At 41.3% G+C, this 18,554-nt stretch overlaps 1 protein-coding gene across 5 annotated transcripts in view; it reads right to left on the minus strand.

Annotated features, from left to right (window-relative positions):
* Window positions 1-4,883: 4,883 nt before the first annotated feature.
* Window positions 4,884-18,554, minus strand: part of Agxt (Alanine-glyoxylate aminotransferase) — a 35,268-nt gene continuing 21,597 nt past the window's right edge. For all 5 annotated transcript variants that reach the window (XM_076200931.1, XM_076200932.1, XM_076200930.1 and 2 more), the window contains 4 exons: window positions 14,163-14,318; window positions 11,975-12,070; window positions 10,980-11,228; window positions 4,884-6,465 (listed from right to left, as the gene is read on the minus strand). In XM_076200931.1, the coding sequence (XP_076057046.1) occupies window positions 6,306-6,465; window positions 10,980-11,228; window positions 11,975-12,070; window positions 14,163-14,318 (661 nt within the window). In that variant the 3' untranslated portion in view covers window positions 4,884-6,305. The remainder of the gene's footprint in view (window positions 6,466-10,979; window positions 11,229-11,974; window positions 12,071-14,162; window positions 14,319-18,554) is intronic.

Here is an 18,554-nt window from a genome sequence, read left to right on the forward strand (position 1 = left end):
CTTCATCACCCCCCATCCACTCCCCCTCATGCATCACAGCATCATCCATACACAACCATTCTCCATTCACCCCTATCTTCTGTCCTCTACCGTCCTTCCTCAACAGACATTCCTCTCTTTTGTAATGCCCCTTTTACCCCATCCATCCATCTCATCCTAGGATGCCCCCCTCATATTCCCTCTTTCCACACCTCTTTTACTAATCTTTCTTCACTCATTCTTTCCATGTGTCCAAACCATCCTAATAATCTTTCATCAACCCTATCTCCCAACCCCCTTTCCACCCGTTCTCCTCCTCACCTCTTCATTTCTCACTCTATCCAGCCTAGTAACCCCTATCATAATTCTAAGACATTTCATCTCAAACACATTCAAACTCCTTCTCTCTTCCTCTCTTATATTCCATGGTTCTGACCTGTACAGTGCTGTTGGCACAATCACTCCTTCATATAACCTCCTCTTAGCATCCATTCCCAGATGTCTATTTCTCATTACACTTTTTAATCCACCAAGGCATTTACTCACTTCTCTCAATCTACATTCTACCTCCACCCCCACTCCTCCCTTTCCTGCCACATTCGCACCCAAGTATTTAAAACTATCCACCTCCTCCATATATATATATAGAGCACTGTTTCCCAACCCTGGGGTCGCTGAGTGTTTTTTCTGGGGTCGGCAAGACATCTTGTATGCTAAATTTTTAAATTCATATTGCTATAATAAAATTCAATGATGTTAACTTTATCTTTTATAACCTTACATTACCTTTCTTACATACATGTTTATTATACTTGTCCCCTACTTTTTACAGTCAAAAACTAGTCATATATATTAGCACATATGCAAATAGATTAGTGGGGTCACGATCATATAATGTGGATTATATTGGATTGATTGATTGATGGAATATTTGGCTTGAAGGCCAAGCACCGGAGCCGGTAGTGGATCATATTGGGGTTGTCTGAAAAAAACACAGACAGATGTACAGTCTCTGGGGACTCTAGTTTGGGCTCAATATTTTTTTCTTGACAACTTTTGATTACTTTTCTTCCCCTTTTTCCAACTGGCAACTATTCCTTTCCTTCTGCTTCTTCAACCAGCTGATGACAGAAAAAGACACTGATATAACAGAGGAAACAGTATGTTTCTTCCTGAAGAGATCTTCCAGAGTCCAAGGAGATTTACTCATCAATGTAGGACTGCAGGTTTACAGCCAGTGAAATTGGAGGCAACAACTACTATTCTCCCTTTCAGTATGATGACGCCTACATAGGTGTTATGAGGCACAAGTGGATACACAAGGATACTGGCATCGGTGTCTTGATTATATATTTTGTTGTTGTTGTAGATGAATTACCCTCAGATTATGCAAACTGGTTTGATTACATTTTCTGTTTATTGTTACTCAGAGTAAGAGAACGAGTAATACGGCAGTGACTTTATATTTTGTAATGCTATGACCTTACACGCACACACACCCCCAACAAGTATTTACCTATGTGTATTTTACGGGAAGGGGAGCTATGCTTGTGGTGTCCCGTCTTCATATCTCGTTTTATCTAGACTGTATTTAAATTCATGTATTGTTTTTGCACACACCACTTTCTCATCTAACTTGTTCCAAATGTCTATTACTCTGTGGGGAAAGCTGTTCTTTTTCAGGTCTCTTCTATAACTGCCTTTCTTGATTTTCTTTCTGTGTCCTCTTATATTTCTATTACCCCATTTTATTAGATAGGTGTGGGAGGTAAAATGCATAAATTCAAACCCAGGTCATGGCACCAATGCTAGGAAGGGCATCCATTCTGCGTGATAGTCCCCAGCCACTATAGCCACAATCCTAACCCTGAAGAAGGTATTTCATGGGGAGGTTCTTCTTTAGGTGTCTTGTGCCTGTTAAGAATCTTGTTTCAATAGTTTTGCAACTATCATCACCTTACCTTTGGCCCAGGAAGAGGTAGGCAAAACCTGGTCACAGGAATTGGAAACAGGACACTTGGAGGAAGACCAATTAGACCAATTGTTGCCGAACCACCTCTGTATGGTGCTCTCTGGGTTGAACTTCCTCCAGGGTGTTAGAGCTAAGTCAGTGACTGAGACTGATAGTATATTCTGTCACTGTCAAATTTCTCTTACTATCTGACAAGTTCAATCTTCCTATTAGTGACCAAACCAATACAAACCACAGGGATCATTCATACTAAGGGGTATATATATCTATATACCAAGGGAGGTAACAAAGTCAAAAGGAAAGTACCCATTCAACTCCCATCCACCTCTTTCTTCCCTATCATCTTAGTTCCTCACGGATGTTGGGTCATCCCTATATCCCACCCACTGCCTTGGATCAAAAGCAATGCAACAAGTTATACCACATTCACAGCACGGCAGCTTCACTTAATCAGCAACCCCCTACATGCAGAATAAGGGATGGGGAGAAATCCCTTCGGGCTGCATGAAAATATTCATACATAACCACTTCCTACCCATGCCCCATCCATCACCCAAAGTGATTTCTCCTCATATCTTTTTTTTGTCCTGCATGAGGGGATGGAGAGGAGGTTGCCAATTAAGTGAAGTGGCCTTGTTGTGTGCTGTGTCTTGCTGCATTGCTTCTGACCCAGAGCAGTGTGCAGGATACAGGGATGGCCCATCATCCATGAGGATAATAATAAGGAATGAATAAAATAAAATTCTCCATTCACTCAGTTTTAAAGATAGCCTATACAAGGCATGTGTATCAAGGGGGTGCCAGAATAAGTTTTATTTGAGAGAGGGAGGGAGGGGGGGGCACCTCTGGGGGAAGCAGAGCCCCACTCCCTCTGTGTACAGATTAACCTCTCATTAACGGACGTTAATTAGCTGTGTTTTTGGTGCTGTTGTTTAATGCTGTGCAATCACTATGCCACCCAAAAACCACTCCAAATCAACAGATTATTCACATCAACGGACACCGTTACCCCACTTTTAGTCCGTTAATGAGAGGTCAATCTGTACATGGGGTACTGGGGAGCATTATCAATAAAGAAAAATTTGGGGTATTGGTCCCCAAAATACAGTAGAACATCTTACAAGTCAAACAAATCAGTTCCCAACCAAAAAATGGGAGAATTTTTTGCTCTGGTAGTCAACCAAAATATCGGTTCTTGACCAACCTGTTTTATAGAAAAATATCCTGATAAAGTTGCATCCAGGATATCAGTAGACATTTTCTGTCCTCAACAAAATCAGTTCTGGAGCAATTTTCTAGAATGGACTGTGGTTATGAACTGAGGTTCTACTGTGCCTGTAGAGACCCTAATACCTAAAATTCAAGGAATGATATAATGGGTTCCACAGGCCCTGTTCTTAAAAAAAATTATACACATTTCATTATGGAGTAAATGTAAAAAAACTGTCATAATATAAATCTATGTATTTACCAAAAGCCACATATTTACAAAATAACAAGAACAAGATTGCACGACAAACAAGTGGTAAAACAATAAAAATGTATTACATCCAGTAGTTTTACATTTCATCATTATCTATGGAATGGTTCCAGTATTATATGGCATAAAAGTTTTATTCAGAAAATTAGTAACAATCAATAACAAAAAGTTTAACGACAATCTTGTCATTATGGTGAAATGTATCTCAAAGAGAAACATATTTTGGTCTTTCATTTTAGCACCAGATTTTACATTTATTTAACCGGTCTTGCAGAATCATGAGAGGTTCATAAAAATGGATATATTATACAGTTTCAGGATGATCTAGTGATTTTGAGTGCAGTTTGTACATTTGGCTGGGTTTGAGCATGGGGCACTATGTGCAAGGGCTGAGCATTTTGCATATACACTTTCGAGGTGGTGACATTGCAGTCTGGTCTGTCCAAAGTGCTGGCAGTTGAAGCAGTGGCATAAGACGGGATAATACCTCTCTACTAAATATCTTGTATAACCTACATTTAGGTAAGTTGGATGTTGGGGTTGAATGAGGGTTACTATTAGTGTAGGGGTATCTATGTAGTATTTATGATTTTCTTAAACCAATATATTCCTATTCCTTTGATCATCTTACTATTCTTTCCATTATTTATTGTGTGTGATATTGTAGTGGTGGAATGTGGACTATACCCACACCTGTGTTAAATGTTCTATGAGGTTTTGTTTGGATTTTGGTGTCTGCCAGGGTTATCAAAGCTTTGATTTTGTCATACTAACCTCCTAATTTTATTGTTAAGGTTTCTCTTTGGGTAATTTTGTTATTGATTCCTTGTTTATGGATTTCAGGACCAAGAATCTTGGGAACTCTGAGTTAAGACCCACTTCATCTCATTATGGCTGAAGTTGACTAAATGGGCTGGGTAGGCTTGGGTCTATTGATAATGACAACTGTGACAATTATTACCAACTATGGAGTGTCTAAAATGGGAGGTGCAGTGATGGTGGACTGGCTGGTGAGGTTGTTTAACCCCTTCCATACGGTGCCGCACACGTAGGCGTCATGGACTTAGATCTCGGTGGCAGCAGCCAATGCCAGCCGTACGACGTGTCATAATAATACTCGCATCATAAAATATAGTCACCGCTTATATCGATCGTTCTCTCTTCACCCGTGAATTTTGATAACCATAGAAAATGCAATTACAAAAGAATTAGAAAGAATGTCATTATGGAGGGGGTGACTACAATAAATATAATCAAGACGCCGATATGGCAGCCTCGCGAATACACTCGCTCCCCATGACGCCTACGTGTGCGGCACCGTATGGAAGGGGTTTAATGTCTGTCCAAAAGAGGGTAGTGCTGGAGAACTGGAGGAGTGCATGTATAGTTCTACTTTACATGGGAAAAGGGGACAAGTGTGAGTGTAGTAGTTTCAGAGGGATCAGTTTGTTGAGTGTAGTTGGGAAGGCTTTTGGGAGGGTTTTGATTGAGAGGATGAGATGGATGGATGGGGTAAAAGGGGCATTGGGAAAGAGGGGAATGTCTGTTGGGGAAGGAAGGGGAAGAGAGAAGATAGGGATGGGTGGAGAATGGTTGTGTATGGGTGATGGTGTGATGCATGGAAGGAAGTAGGTGGGGGATAGGGAGTATGTGTGAATGATATTTTGATGCAGCCCAAAGGGATTTCTCCCCGTCTTCTCTTTTCTGCAAGAGGGGATGGAGAGGGGGGGGTCACTGATTAACTGAAGTGGCCTTGCTGCATTGCTTCTGACCCAGGGCAGTGGGCAAGATGCAGGGATGACCTGTCATCCAGGAGCCAAGAAAAGAGGGTGGGAGGGATGGTGAATGAGTGTGAAGTATGTGGGAATGAAATGGGTGGGAGTGGACTTATGCCTTTGGCTAACTCCCTTGTAAGGTGGAAAAAGCCCTTGGTATATGTATGTGTGTATGTATGTATGGGGAGGGTGGGCCAATTGCTCTGTTAATCCCACTCTTTTATGTTAGTCTTTCCTCATTTGATGTCAGTTTCAGTGAACAGTTTATGATGTTATTGTTGATCTGCCTGAGGCATAAGTGTTAGAACATTAGAGAAATGAAGGAAACACTACCTTAACTGGTTCCAGTCAGAGATCTCAACACTAATTGTTATCTGTTGTGTGCATGAGGTACTGGTGTGATGGATCCTTGATTATCCTAGCTATTGTTCTATACCAGCAGCAAACATCAATAAAAAAGGAGACATGGGTCAGACCACCTCCTGAACATAAAATCCCCTGGTGATATGTACGTGGGTGCATGTGTTTTGTGGTGGTGTTTTGGCTCAGCTGGAGAAAAGATTGGCACCTTAGTTATTGCTTTCCCAATGGAAGGGTCTCACAAAAGTGACAGCCCAATGACATGGCAGCAGACTGACAACACACCAGTGGCTGTCATGAGAGCACTTCCCCCATTGGGAGAGGAACAGTTGAAATGGTTTGTCTCCCTTTGAGGAGAGGTGATCCCGCTGTGAAAAGGCATCCAAGTAACATTATGGCTTACAGATCAAGTCAATCTGATGTTATGCACTTGTTCACACATTCAATAAGTTTACATTTTGTTGACTATAAGAATGAAGGAGGAAAATTATGATAATAAAGCCAAATTTCTTGATAAAGTACAATTTTCCACCAAAAAGTATAACTACTTATCTCTATTTAATGCCTGGAAAAATTTGAGGTACACTATCCTGCAAGGTTATAAATTTAACCTGTATCTGAAGAACACAACCATCCAACTTTCAACATCACAAAATATTAATAGAGAACCTGAAGATATGACAGGATTCCAGGTAATTTGATGATCAAGAACCTTAATGCCCAGTGACCACAGCCTTGCTTACAGCTTACTCATTGTTACTCCTGCTTCTGCGAGAGCTTCCTTGAAGATCTTGAGCACCAAGTCTACGTTATCTTCTGTGCAGTTGTGGCCCATGAGCCCCACACGCCATACTTTGCCTGCTGACGGCCCAAGGCCACCACTGATTTCAACTCTGTACCTAGAATGATAATAAAGCATGTCTTCTTGATATATATTACATGCATATACTAAGGGCATTTTCCCCCTTACAATGGAGGTAGCCTAAGTCAAAGGCATAAATCCACTCCCATCCATTTCATCCCCATGTACTCCACTCCCGTTTACCACACCTCCCTCCCTCTTTTCTTGGCTCCTCCAGGATGATGGGTCATCCCTGCATCTCGCCCAGTGCCCTGGGTCAGAAGCAATACAGCAAGACTGCTTCATTTAATTAGCGACACCCCTCTCCATCCTCTCGTGCAGAAAAAGAGAAGACTGGGAGAAATCCCATCATGCTGTGTTAAAATATCATTCACACATACTCCCTAACTGCCCCCATCTCCCACCCACTCCCTTACGTACATCACAGTATCATCCATACACAACCATTCTCCATTCATCTCTATCTTCTGTCTTCTCTTCCTTCCTCAACAGACATCCCCCTCTTTTCTAATGCCTCTTACCCCATCCATCCATCTCATCCTTGGTCACCCCCTCATGTTCACTCCATCCACCTCTGCCTTCCACACTTCTTTTACTAATCTTTCCTCACTCGTTTTTTCCATGTGTCCAAACCATCCCAGTACTCTTTCATCAATCCTATCTCCCAGCTCCTTTTCCACCACACTCTTCTCCTCATTTCTCACTCTATCTAGCCTAATAACCCATACCATACTTCTCTGGCATTTCATCTCAAACACATTCAAACTACCTTTCTCTTCCTATCTTATGTTCCATGTTTCTGCCCCATACAGTGCTTTTGGCACAATCACCCCTTCATACAATCTCCTCTTGGCACCCATACCAAATGTCTATTTCTCATTACACTTTTTAATCTATTAATGATATTTGCTAGAAGGGCTAAATTTCATTTGCAGCTGGGGAAGAGAGAGTGAAGATGGAAACCTGGGAAGGGTAGAGGGGAAAAGTACAGAAAGGGGAGGAAAGGAGCATTACCTGGAATTACCTGGGGAAAGGGAAAATGGAGGGGGAAAAGGGGAATAAAGAAGGAAATCTGAGGGAGGGGGAGTGGAGGCAGAAAGCCAAGGGGGATTGGTGAGATGGAAAGTTGGGATGGGGTAATGCTGGGGAAGGTTAAAGTTGGGAGAAGGAAAGATATATACCAAGGCTTTTTCCCCCTTACAAGGGATGTAGCCAAAAAGAAAAAGGCATAAAACCATTCCCATCCATTCCATCCCTAAATACACTCCACCCTCCCTTTTATCTTAGAAGGAAAGATGTAAGGGGAAGAAATTTGGGAGGAGAAACTGGAGGGAAAATGGGGAGGGTATTGTACTTCATTGCCAATAAAAAGTGCTTCTACCTTTGGGGACAATATCATGTTGAAGAAGAGGAGTCATAGATATGATACAAGAGTTTAGGAAGGCAGCAAATGGAGGGATGGTTCAAAGTGATCATTACAGTATTCTTTTTTTGAGTCGAGATTAGTTTCCAGTCTAAACCTCTTTAATATGAGTTAAATTTTCATGCACAGCATCGGATGGCTGATGTGCGATGATTCGATGATGCATTTAAATACTTGCTTCTGACCCAGGGCAGTGGACAGGATGCAGGGATGACCCGTCATCTAGGAGGTGCTAAGATGGGAGGGAGGGTGGAGGGGTGTGGAGTGTTTTCGGGGATGAAATGGGTGGGAATGATTTTGTGCCTTGTCCTTTTTGGCTACCCCCCTGGTAAGGGGGAAAAAAGCCTTGGTATATGTATGTATGTATGTATAAAATATAAAAGTTACAGCTGTATTATTTGTTTTCTTTCAGCCTGAATATTCATAACTGTAAAAAATACAACCAAGCCTGTTGTTCAGCTACAATTACATACATACATACATATACCAAGGCTTTTTCCCCCTTTCAAGGGAGGTAGCCAAAAAGGGAAAGGCATAAAAACACTCCCACCCATTTCATCCCTAAATATACTCCACACCCCTCCCACCCTCCCTCTCATCTGAGCACCTCCTGGATGACGGGTCATCCCTGCACCTTGCCCACCGCCCTGGGTCAGAAGCAGTGTCGCAAGACACAGCACATCCACAGCAAGGCCGCTTCATTTAATCAGCGACCCCCCCCTCTCCGTCCCCCCTTGCATATAAGGAGAGGACGGGGAGAAATCCCTTCAGGCTGCGTCAAAATTTACTCACACATACTACCTCACCCCCCACCCCCCCACCCATTCCTCCTACAATTACTAAATATAATCAAGATGTTGACACCAGCATCCTTGTATACATACTTGCTCTTCATGATGCCAACATAAGCATCATTGTATGGAAGTGATTAACCTCTTTGATATGATCACACCTACGTTGGCGTCATAAGGAGCGAGTGGGTACATCAGGCTGCCAGGATTGGCATCTTGATTATATTTATTTTGTAATTGTAGATGAGTGACCACCATATTCTGTGAACTGGCCTGATCCCATTTTCTGTGGTTATTAATATTCAGAGTAAAAGAGAACAAGTAAAACAGCTATAACTTTATATTTTAAAATGCGAGTATTGTGACGCATCATTGTACATCAGGAGAATTTGACTCATGTTGAAGAGAATAAAAAAAAAAAAAAAAAAAAAAAAAAATCATGACCCAGGACTTTAGAGATACAGTGAGTCCTCGTTATATGGTACATATGCGTTCCTGAAAACCTTACCGCAAATTGAAATTACCGTATACCGAACACAAGCTTTGCCTTCTCCCTGCTCTTTCCTCTTCAAAATATCAAATTTTACTTCCAAAACATCAGCGGATATCGTATCTGTGAATTTTTCTTACCGCAAATAGAATCGAGGGTAGTAATTACCAAATACCGTAACTGTGAATTTACCAGATAAAGAATTACCGTATAAGGAGGACTCACTGTATCACAAAAGCTCTTAAAGTATTGATTGCAAAGAGCATGAGCAGTCAGCACTCCACATATGAGAAGGGATGTGGAGACATGAGCTGGAGAAGGGTAGGGTAGTTCCTTTGTGTTTATGTACATATATAAAAAGGTGGGTGGCCGATTCAATGCCTACATACACCCCAGACCCATCCAAAACCCATTTACTGTCCCTCCCAACTTATCACCTCATGGGGTCATCCCTGTCTCCTGCCACACTGCTCTGGTGAAAGGCAATGCAGTGAGGCACAGTGCTTCAACAGCAGGGCCCAACAGTTAGTTGGATTACCCCCACTACTTCATCATATGGCAACCCTCTCCCTACCATATAATAACCAGCAGTAACACATTACTCGAGTATTTACAACAACCTACACACATACATACATACATATACCAAGGCTTTTTTCCCCCTTACCAGGGGGGTAGCCAAAAAGGACAAGGCACAAAAACATTCCCACCCATTTCATCCCCGAAAACACTCCACACCCCTCCACCCTCCCTCCCATCTTAGCATCACACGTCAAACATAAATACATGCACACTTTGATCACAAAACAAGCACCACTCTGATTGACTCCAAGACTTCATATTTTACATTACTCCCTCAGATGTCAGCCCAATTGAGAAATCCTTCCTTTGACAAACAAGAACCAAACTGGCATGAGTATGTTCAAGGCATCACCTGACACTGAAAATGGTCCAACAGACTAAAATTGACCACAGAATCAAACTGCCTCACTCTCTACAATGCCCTGCTCTAGCCTTACCCAGACATACAGGCATATACCAAAGGCTTTTTTTCCCTCTTACAAGGGAGGTAGCCATAAAGAAAAAGGCATAGAAACCCCTCCCAGCCATTCCATCCCCTCCATCCTCTTCCTTCCCTCCCATCTTGGCACCTCCTGGATGACAGGTCATCCCTGCATCTTGTCCACTGCCCTGGGTCAGAAGCAGTGTCGCAAGACACAGCACATCTACAGCAAGGCCACTTCGTTAATTTGGCGACCCCCCTCTCTCCGTCCCCTCATGCACAAAAGGAGAAGACAGGGAGATATCCCTTTGGGCTGTGTCAATATATTTCTCATACATACTCCCTCACCCTCAATCCCCCACCCAGACAGCAACGCAATTTCTCTCTCCTGAGTAACTTGTGGGCCAATGCAGTGGCTGTTACTGGCTACCTGGGAGCTGTGAATCTTCAGCAAACATACCTAAAGTCCCTGTCACACCTACACAACTGAAGCGAGTTCATTTGAATAGAAACTTCTTAGGTTATAAATCTTTATTTTTCAAATCCCCAAATGTCTAATCTCCTTTGCATCATATATTGAGAAGGTGAATGATAAACTAAGAGAAGTTAAATCTATATGAATATTAGACACATTGTTGAATTAGGGAAGTCTAGACTACTGTAAGCGATGTTGTCTTCTAGCTTTTCAAATTCACAAGATTTGATACAAATCTTGAATAGATTAAGGCAACAGGTTGACTGAAGAGCACTTTTTATATGACAGTTTCAGCAAAATTCAACGGGTTAATATATATAATACCTTACTGGACAGTCAATAAAACATGAGTTAGTTTTTAATACTTACTTTGACATGAAATGTTTAATAACTTTCATAAAGTCTACACCTTCTGGAACTTTGATGGTGTTGACTGTTGGTACCCGTTTTGCTGGATCAGACACAAACATTTCAAGGCCAAGATTTGCCAAGCCATCTGAAAGTTTTTTTGAACACAGGCGATGTCTGTTCCACAAAGACTCCAAACCTTCATCACAAGCAATGGCGAGAGCTTCACGGAGAGCATATATAGAGCTCACTGGTCCTGTGTGGTGGTACCTAAAAACAAAGTAACAATTAATGAATTATATTCAAATAAAAAATTATCTTATAAAGCACAATTTCATGGTACCAGTTATACTTCCTGGGTGAGTGACTTTGATTATTGCTACTTGGATGTGAGGTCAGAGTGAAGGAGATTACAGGCTGCCTAGCTGAGTCAATTTGTAGTAAGGATTTACTAAACTACATTAAATTCCCTGATTCAAAAAGTCCTTAGTAAGGTGGCACCATCCTAGCCTTCTCTGATTGGTGGATTTTGTGACATAAAAAGTCAAAATTCTAGGACTATGTCATCAAATCAGGTTCTCATTTCCACAACATTTCAATTGATTTATCTATCTATATACCAAGGTCTTTTTCTCCCTTACAAGGGAAGTAGCCAAGTCATTAGGCAGGAACCCATCGCCACCCATTCCACTACCCTTTCCTCCCTCCCATCTTAGCTCCTCATGGATGATGGGTCATCCCTGTATCCTGCCCATTCCCCTGGGTTAGAAGCAATGCAGCAGGACAAATCACATTCACAACAAGGCTGTTTCACTTAATTGGTGACAACCTTTCTCTGGTCCCTCATGCAGAAAAAGAGAAGACAAAGAGAAATCCCTTTGGGCTGCATCAAAACATCATTTATATATAACCATTCCCTAACCCCCACCCCCCAATACCAACTGGAAAGACATCTTTAAGAACATGAAAGAATCAGTGATACAGTACAAATGTTAAAGATATTTTCTAAGTCTTACTTCCGAGGTCCTTCATCACAACCCCAATAATTGGCCAGCCATAGGATGTCTGTGTAGAAGCTGCGCACAGGTGTCTTTCGCCCTTTTACTCGTTTGCTGATGGAAAAAAGAAAATGAGTGCTCTGGGAATGACACTCAAATTCATTAATGAAACATTTATTTCATGGTAATAATAAAACAGGAAAGCACATTAACCAGCAAAAATACTGAAAACAATGAAGGGAATGATAACTGTAAAATGCATTTGTCTAAGCCATCTTCAGGGTACACAGACAAGTGAAATAAAGAGTACATATACACCCACAAAATTGATGGGTGAAGGAACTGGGGAAGTTCGAGTCAGCAGGAGATCTCCCCTTGGCCCATGTCACGACCCACCTATGGGCCAGGCTAGTTGCGACACGAAAAGAAAGAAAAAGTTAAAGCCATGCGCAGTTTGGATGAGTGACAGAGAGTTCAGGCAGGATAATCAAACTTCTTGTAGTATCAAAATGGCAGTTTCACAGAAAACTCAGCAGATTTCAGGAGTAATTAAATTACAAACGAACAAATTTCAAGATTTTTCTTTTCTTTTTTTTGCTGATGCTTCCCCTTGATAATATATAATAACTGTTGCCTTGAGTTCTACTGAGTAAAAAAATCACAGCCCCACAACAGCTAGCACCAGTCCCTGATTCCTCTCATAGATCACTCTGGAAAAAAACTTTGGACCGTTGCCTTTGCTGTATTTATGTACAGGTAAACGTCGACTTACGATGGCATTAGGTTTCGATAGAGCCATCGTAAGACGATTTCATCGTAAGTCGATCCCCAATTTGTGTATCACTCTGTTCCGTGGTCACTGTACCTAGCTTACTTGTATATTAACCACTAGAGATACTGAATATAGCCTATTAAACATGTACAGTAGTTTATTTAATTGTTTTTATCCTTTTTACCATATTCAAACACTATAATATGTATTTTCAGTACGGAACTTAAAAATCTCGCGAGCAGCAGCCAATGCCAGCCGTACGACGTGACGTAATAATACTCGCATCATAAAATATAGTCACCGCTTATATCGATCGTTCTCTTTCACCCGCGAATTTTGAAAACCACAGAGAATGGGATTCAGGCCACATTTGAGAGAATGTAAAAACACAGGGGCAACTACAATAAATATAATCAAGACGCCGATATGGCAGCGTCGCGAATCCACTTGCTCCTCATGACGCCTACGTGTGCGGCACCGTATGGAAGGGGTTAAATTATCATGTCGTCGTCGTCGTCGTCGTCGTCGTCATCGTAAAGTCGAACAATCGTAAGTCGCGGCCATCGTAAGTCGACGTTTACCTGTATTTACCTAATTTACCCAATTGTAGTATATAGGAAAGGAGCAACATTCAGTGGGTCCTGTTTCCTACTTGTGCAAGACTGTTTCTATGTCGCTAGCTGAGAGTGGTAGGGAAAAGAGAACAATTGCCAGGTGTCAGCTCTCTATGAGTGAAAATGTATAAGGAATACAACTGAAGTTTACAGAGCAAGATCCTGGAGCCAGTCTGGAGACTGAGTATCAGCCCCTCAGGACTACACCTCTTCATGGAGGTGCAGGGATTGACATATTTTGAAAATGGGCAGCTCTCCTGTCAATCTTAGAAAACCACTACAGGTTGGTATCCATCACTGATCCCTTTTCTTTCTTAATTGTAAGGTACCATGCCAGGGAAGTGTGGTCAAGTGCAATTCTTATGAGCTGTTTGTAAACAGAGATCACAATTTCTTTCAGCTGACCAAGGCCTGTTTCTGTATTTACCTTGTTGTATTTTACGGGAAGGGGAGCTACACTTGTGGTGTCCTGTCTTTGTATCTCGCAGTGTCTAGTTTGCTCTTAAATTCATGAACAGTTTTTGTGCACACTATTTTTTTGTCCAGTTTGTTCCAAGTGTCCTCCACTATATGTGGAAAACTGTTTTTCTTTAGATCTCTTCTATAACTATGTTTTTCAATTTTCTTTCCATATCCCCTTGTGTTTCTCTTGTCCCAGTTTAACAAGTCCTCTCTATTGAGTATTTCTGTGCCCTTCATGATTCTGTAGATGATCAGTAGTACCAAACACAATTCAGACATTACAGCCACCCAGTATGGTGCACACTAGAATTGTAGGATACATTACAATCAACAAGTTAAAGATGTGATCTATACTCACATGGCTCTATCACTGAATGCAATTGGAGCAACAGCAGGTGGTGCCGAGATGACCTTCTGGGAACCACTATACAGAACATCAATCCCCCATTTATCCATATACATTGGCACCCCACCTAAAGATGCTACACAATCTACAGCAAGAAGAGCACCATGTCTGAAAAGAAAGGGTTTATGTTAGATATATTCTATATTTTATCAACTGTCTGATAATATATTCTAATAAATGTTTTTGAAGAGGCATATATTTATACTTTGTAAAACATCTAATAAATCTGAATATATCATGTTAAACTCATATATTACAAGATAATATGCAAATGAAAGTCTGGGTAATTTCAGAATTACCAAGACTGAACACAGTATTAATCAAATCATATCTCAGATTAAAGTATATAATTCATAAATATGGCCTTTTCCCCTTTAAATGGAGTGTGGCCAACTCAAAGCATACATCTGCCCTACACCCATCCAAAACCAACTCACTGTTCCTCCCATCTTGGCATCTTCTGGTCATCCCTGTCTGTGCCACACTGTTCAGGTCATAGGCAATGCAACAAGACACAGGATTCCCACAACAGGGTTTAACATCTAGAACTAATTTACCCCCATTACTATGGACCAGCAAGCCTCCAATTATGCAATCAGTGTACTGGTGGCATAAAAGAGGATAAGAATGGGGAGAAAAGACTAAGGAGGAAGGGAATGAGGGAGGAGAGGAGGAGTATGTGGAGGGAAGGGGAGAAAAGGTTGTGGAAAGAGAAGAGAAGAGAAGGAATACAGTGGATGAGGAACAAAAGATATGGGTGAGTGAAGAATGGTTGACATAACACATTCCTGGCAGTCCTACCTTTACCTCAAACCACTAACTCTCTCCATTTCTGATTCTAACCCAGGTTCTACTACTCTCGTAAAAACTCTTGACTGCTCTTAACAGCATTCCTCCTATGCCATATATCTGCAATACCTCCCACAGTACCTTCCTGTCTATCCTGTCATAAGCCTTTTCCAAATCCATAAAGGCCCAAAAAGCATCCTTATCTTTTCCTAAAGCTTTCTCACATATCTGTCTTATCACAAAAATCTGATCCACACAACCCTTACATGTCCTAAACCCATCAATTACTCCCTCTTTTCCTCTCCTAATCTTCTCAATCAAAACCCTCCCTTAAGCCTTGCCAGCTACACTCAAGAAACTGATCCCTCTGAAACTACTACACTCACACTTGTCCCATTTTCCCTTGTAAAGTGGAACTATACAGGACTCCTCCAGTTCTCTGGCACTCTACTCTCTTTTAAACAAACATTAAATAACCACACCAACCAGTCTACCATCACTGTACCTCCCTTTTTTGGGCATTCCAATGACACCCATCCAACCGAGGTGCCTTACCTGCTCTCATATCTTAACAACTGCCTTCCCCCATCTTTCCTTATATTTCTTCATTTTCCTCACTCATCACAGTCACTTTCTTAGTGCTTCCCACTTCAACTACCTTTCCCACCGTATCCTCCTTCACATTTAGCAATTCTTTAAAATACTCTGCCCATCTTCCTCTTATTGCCATCTCTTCCATTATCATCTCTCTATCTGCACCTTTTACCTTTTCTTCTCTACTTAATTCACCTCTTCCTCTCTTAATTTCCTTCTAAAACATCTTTTTATTACTTCCAAAAATTTCTGTCATACTTTTACCTCATTTCACATCTACTCTCCTCTTTGCCTCCTTTATCTTATGCTTTACTTCTCTTTTCTTTGTACTTCTCAGGATTCTCTTGTCCTATTTTGTAACCAATCTATGAATGCTTGTTTCTTCTCTTCTACAACCTTCTTTGCTTCCTCATACCACCACTCACTACCCTTCCACACACCATCTTTGCACACCTTGTGACTCTCTCCTTTGAAATATTCCCATTCCTCCTCCACTCCTAGTTCTACTCTATCCTTCACTCTCTCCCACTCCTCTCTTAGCTTCCTCTTGTACTCCTTCTCCTTTAAGTTAAGCAGTTTACTTTAAGTGCTTCCCTCCCTTCTGTTATTTTCCTCTTTCTCCATCTATCCTCCACTCTCAACTTACCTTCCACCAAAAAATGATCTGATATTCCCCCCTCTCTCCCCTTAGAACATGTACATCCAAAACTCTTCCTACTATTCTCCTGGTTAACACTATATAGTCCATTAACACCCTATCAACCACCCATCCACCACCCTCTCCCATGTGTACTTATGCTTGACTTTCTTCCTAAACATTATATTTGCTATCAACTCTCTTTTTAGACACATCTCCACCATCAACTCCCCACTACATTTTTTTCTGGAACTCCAGACTTCCCAATCACTCTGTCTATTGGTTCATTTCCTACCCTAGTATTAATGTCTCCCAATACCACTACACTGACATTTCTCCCTAAACCCTCTATGCACTCATTGAAATCTATCCAAAAAGCCTCCTTTTCCTCTACACTCTTCTCACTACCAGGACCATATGCACTTACAAAAACCCACATCTCCCTTCCCAGTTTCACCTTCATCAACATTAACCTTGAAGAAACCTCCCTCCACACCACCACATTTTTACCTATCTCTTCACTTACTAGTAGAGCCACCCCTTATCTCCCTTGTCCTCTTTTCTCTCCTGAGACCCTCCCAACTACAAACTCAAACTTGCCCCTCCCTTTCAACTTAGTTTCACTCAATGCCAACACATCCATCTTTCTTCTCACAAACATATTGGCTATCACTTCCTTTTTACTCTCATCTTGACTTCATCCACACACATTAAAAGATCCAAACCTTAAGGTTCTGGTTGGAAAACTCCTTCTAGAACTTCTTATGCCTTTGCTTTTTTTAAGAATGTTGTCTTTGGGGCTACAGAGATGCCTAGTCCATTTTTGTCACTTTTAACGCCTCAAGTGGGAACACTCAGTGGCAGTATTCTTTTTTCCCTTCCATATGGTTTGGCAAAAAAGGAAATGAATATTCAGAGATGTGGTACAGGGCAGTATTAAGAGTGGGGGACAGCATAATGGAGGGACAGTCACAGTATAATAAAGTAGCATAATTTCTCTTGAATAAAGATTTCCTCAATCACAGACAAAATGATGTATGGCTCTGGTCTGTAGGTAGCCTCATAGAGACCCTAAACTATCAGCTGCATGCCACTGAGCAACTTTTAACCCAACAATAACATGCAGCCAATACCCCCAGACAATATATCTTCCCTGAGCAACTTCTGGACCTACCCAGAGGCTGTTACCAGTTACCTGAAGGCTGCAGGTCTTCTGCAAGGAAGAATAGGGGCAATGGATTGATTGACTGATTATATGGTATATTATTCAATATCAACATGTAGGCAAATTAAAAATACATTTGTACTACTTAACATGCAAACTACAGTCCTATTCTTCATCTTTCAACTGAATTTCAATTAAATAGTTTACTGAGCAAGTTTTATGCTATTTTGGTATAAAATTGTTCCAAACTCATGCGAATTTTAAATTCATAGTCAATGGCTTCAGCTCTACTCTAAAACCATGTTACATTTCTGTCCTACCTTTTGCAGGCTCCTCAGCAGTGGGAGAGAAAAATTATATTACAATACTGTATTTCATATATTGCACAGCAAATTATGGTAAAATGTTAAGTACATCTGAAGATTCAGTAACTGAATACAAAACTCTCTCAATCTAACCCTACCAAAATTTCTATCAAAAGTAGGAAATATATGCAGTGATTTATATGCCAATATAAACAGCAGACTCTAAAGCTATATATGGACATAAAAACAGATCATCCTCACATAATAAAGCTGGGCTGTGTGACAAATGTACATGTATCATGGTGTGGAAATTTGAAGTACATACATACATACCAAAGACTCTTTTACACAGGAGGTAGCCAAAGGAAAAAGGCACAGGAACTACTCCCACCCATTCCATCCCCTATATACTCCACTCCCCTCTACCCTCTCTTTTATCTTAGCACCTCCTGGATGACAGGTCATCCCTGCATCTTGTCCAATGCCCTGGGTCAGAAGCAGTATTGCAAGACACAGCACATCCACAGCAAGGCCGCTTCATTTATTTGGTGACCCCCCCTCTCCGTCCCTTCATGAAGAAAAGGAGAAGACGGGGAGAAATCTCTTCGGGCTGTGTCAATTTATTTCTCATACATACTCCCTCACCCCCATCCCCCACCTACTCCCCCTCATGTATCACAGCATCATCCATACACAACCCTTCTCCATTCACCCCTATCTTTTGTCCTCTCCCATCCTTCCTCAACAGACATTCCTCTCTTTCCCAATACCCCTTTTACCCCATCCATCCATCTCATCCAAGGATGCCCCCTCATGTTCACTCCTTCCACACCTCTTTTACTAATCTTTCTTCA

The sequence above is a fragment of the Oratosquilla oratoria genome, chromosome 17, assembly GCF_046742065.1.
Source record: "Oratosquilla oratoria isolate Oo_2021 chromosome 17, ASM4674206v1, whole genome shotgun sequence".
NCBI lineage: Eukaryota > Metazoa > Arthropoda > Malacostraca > Stomatopoda > Squillidae > Oratosquilla > Oratosquilla oratoria.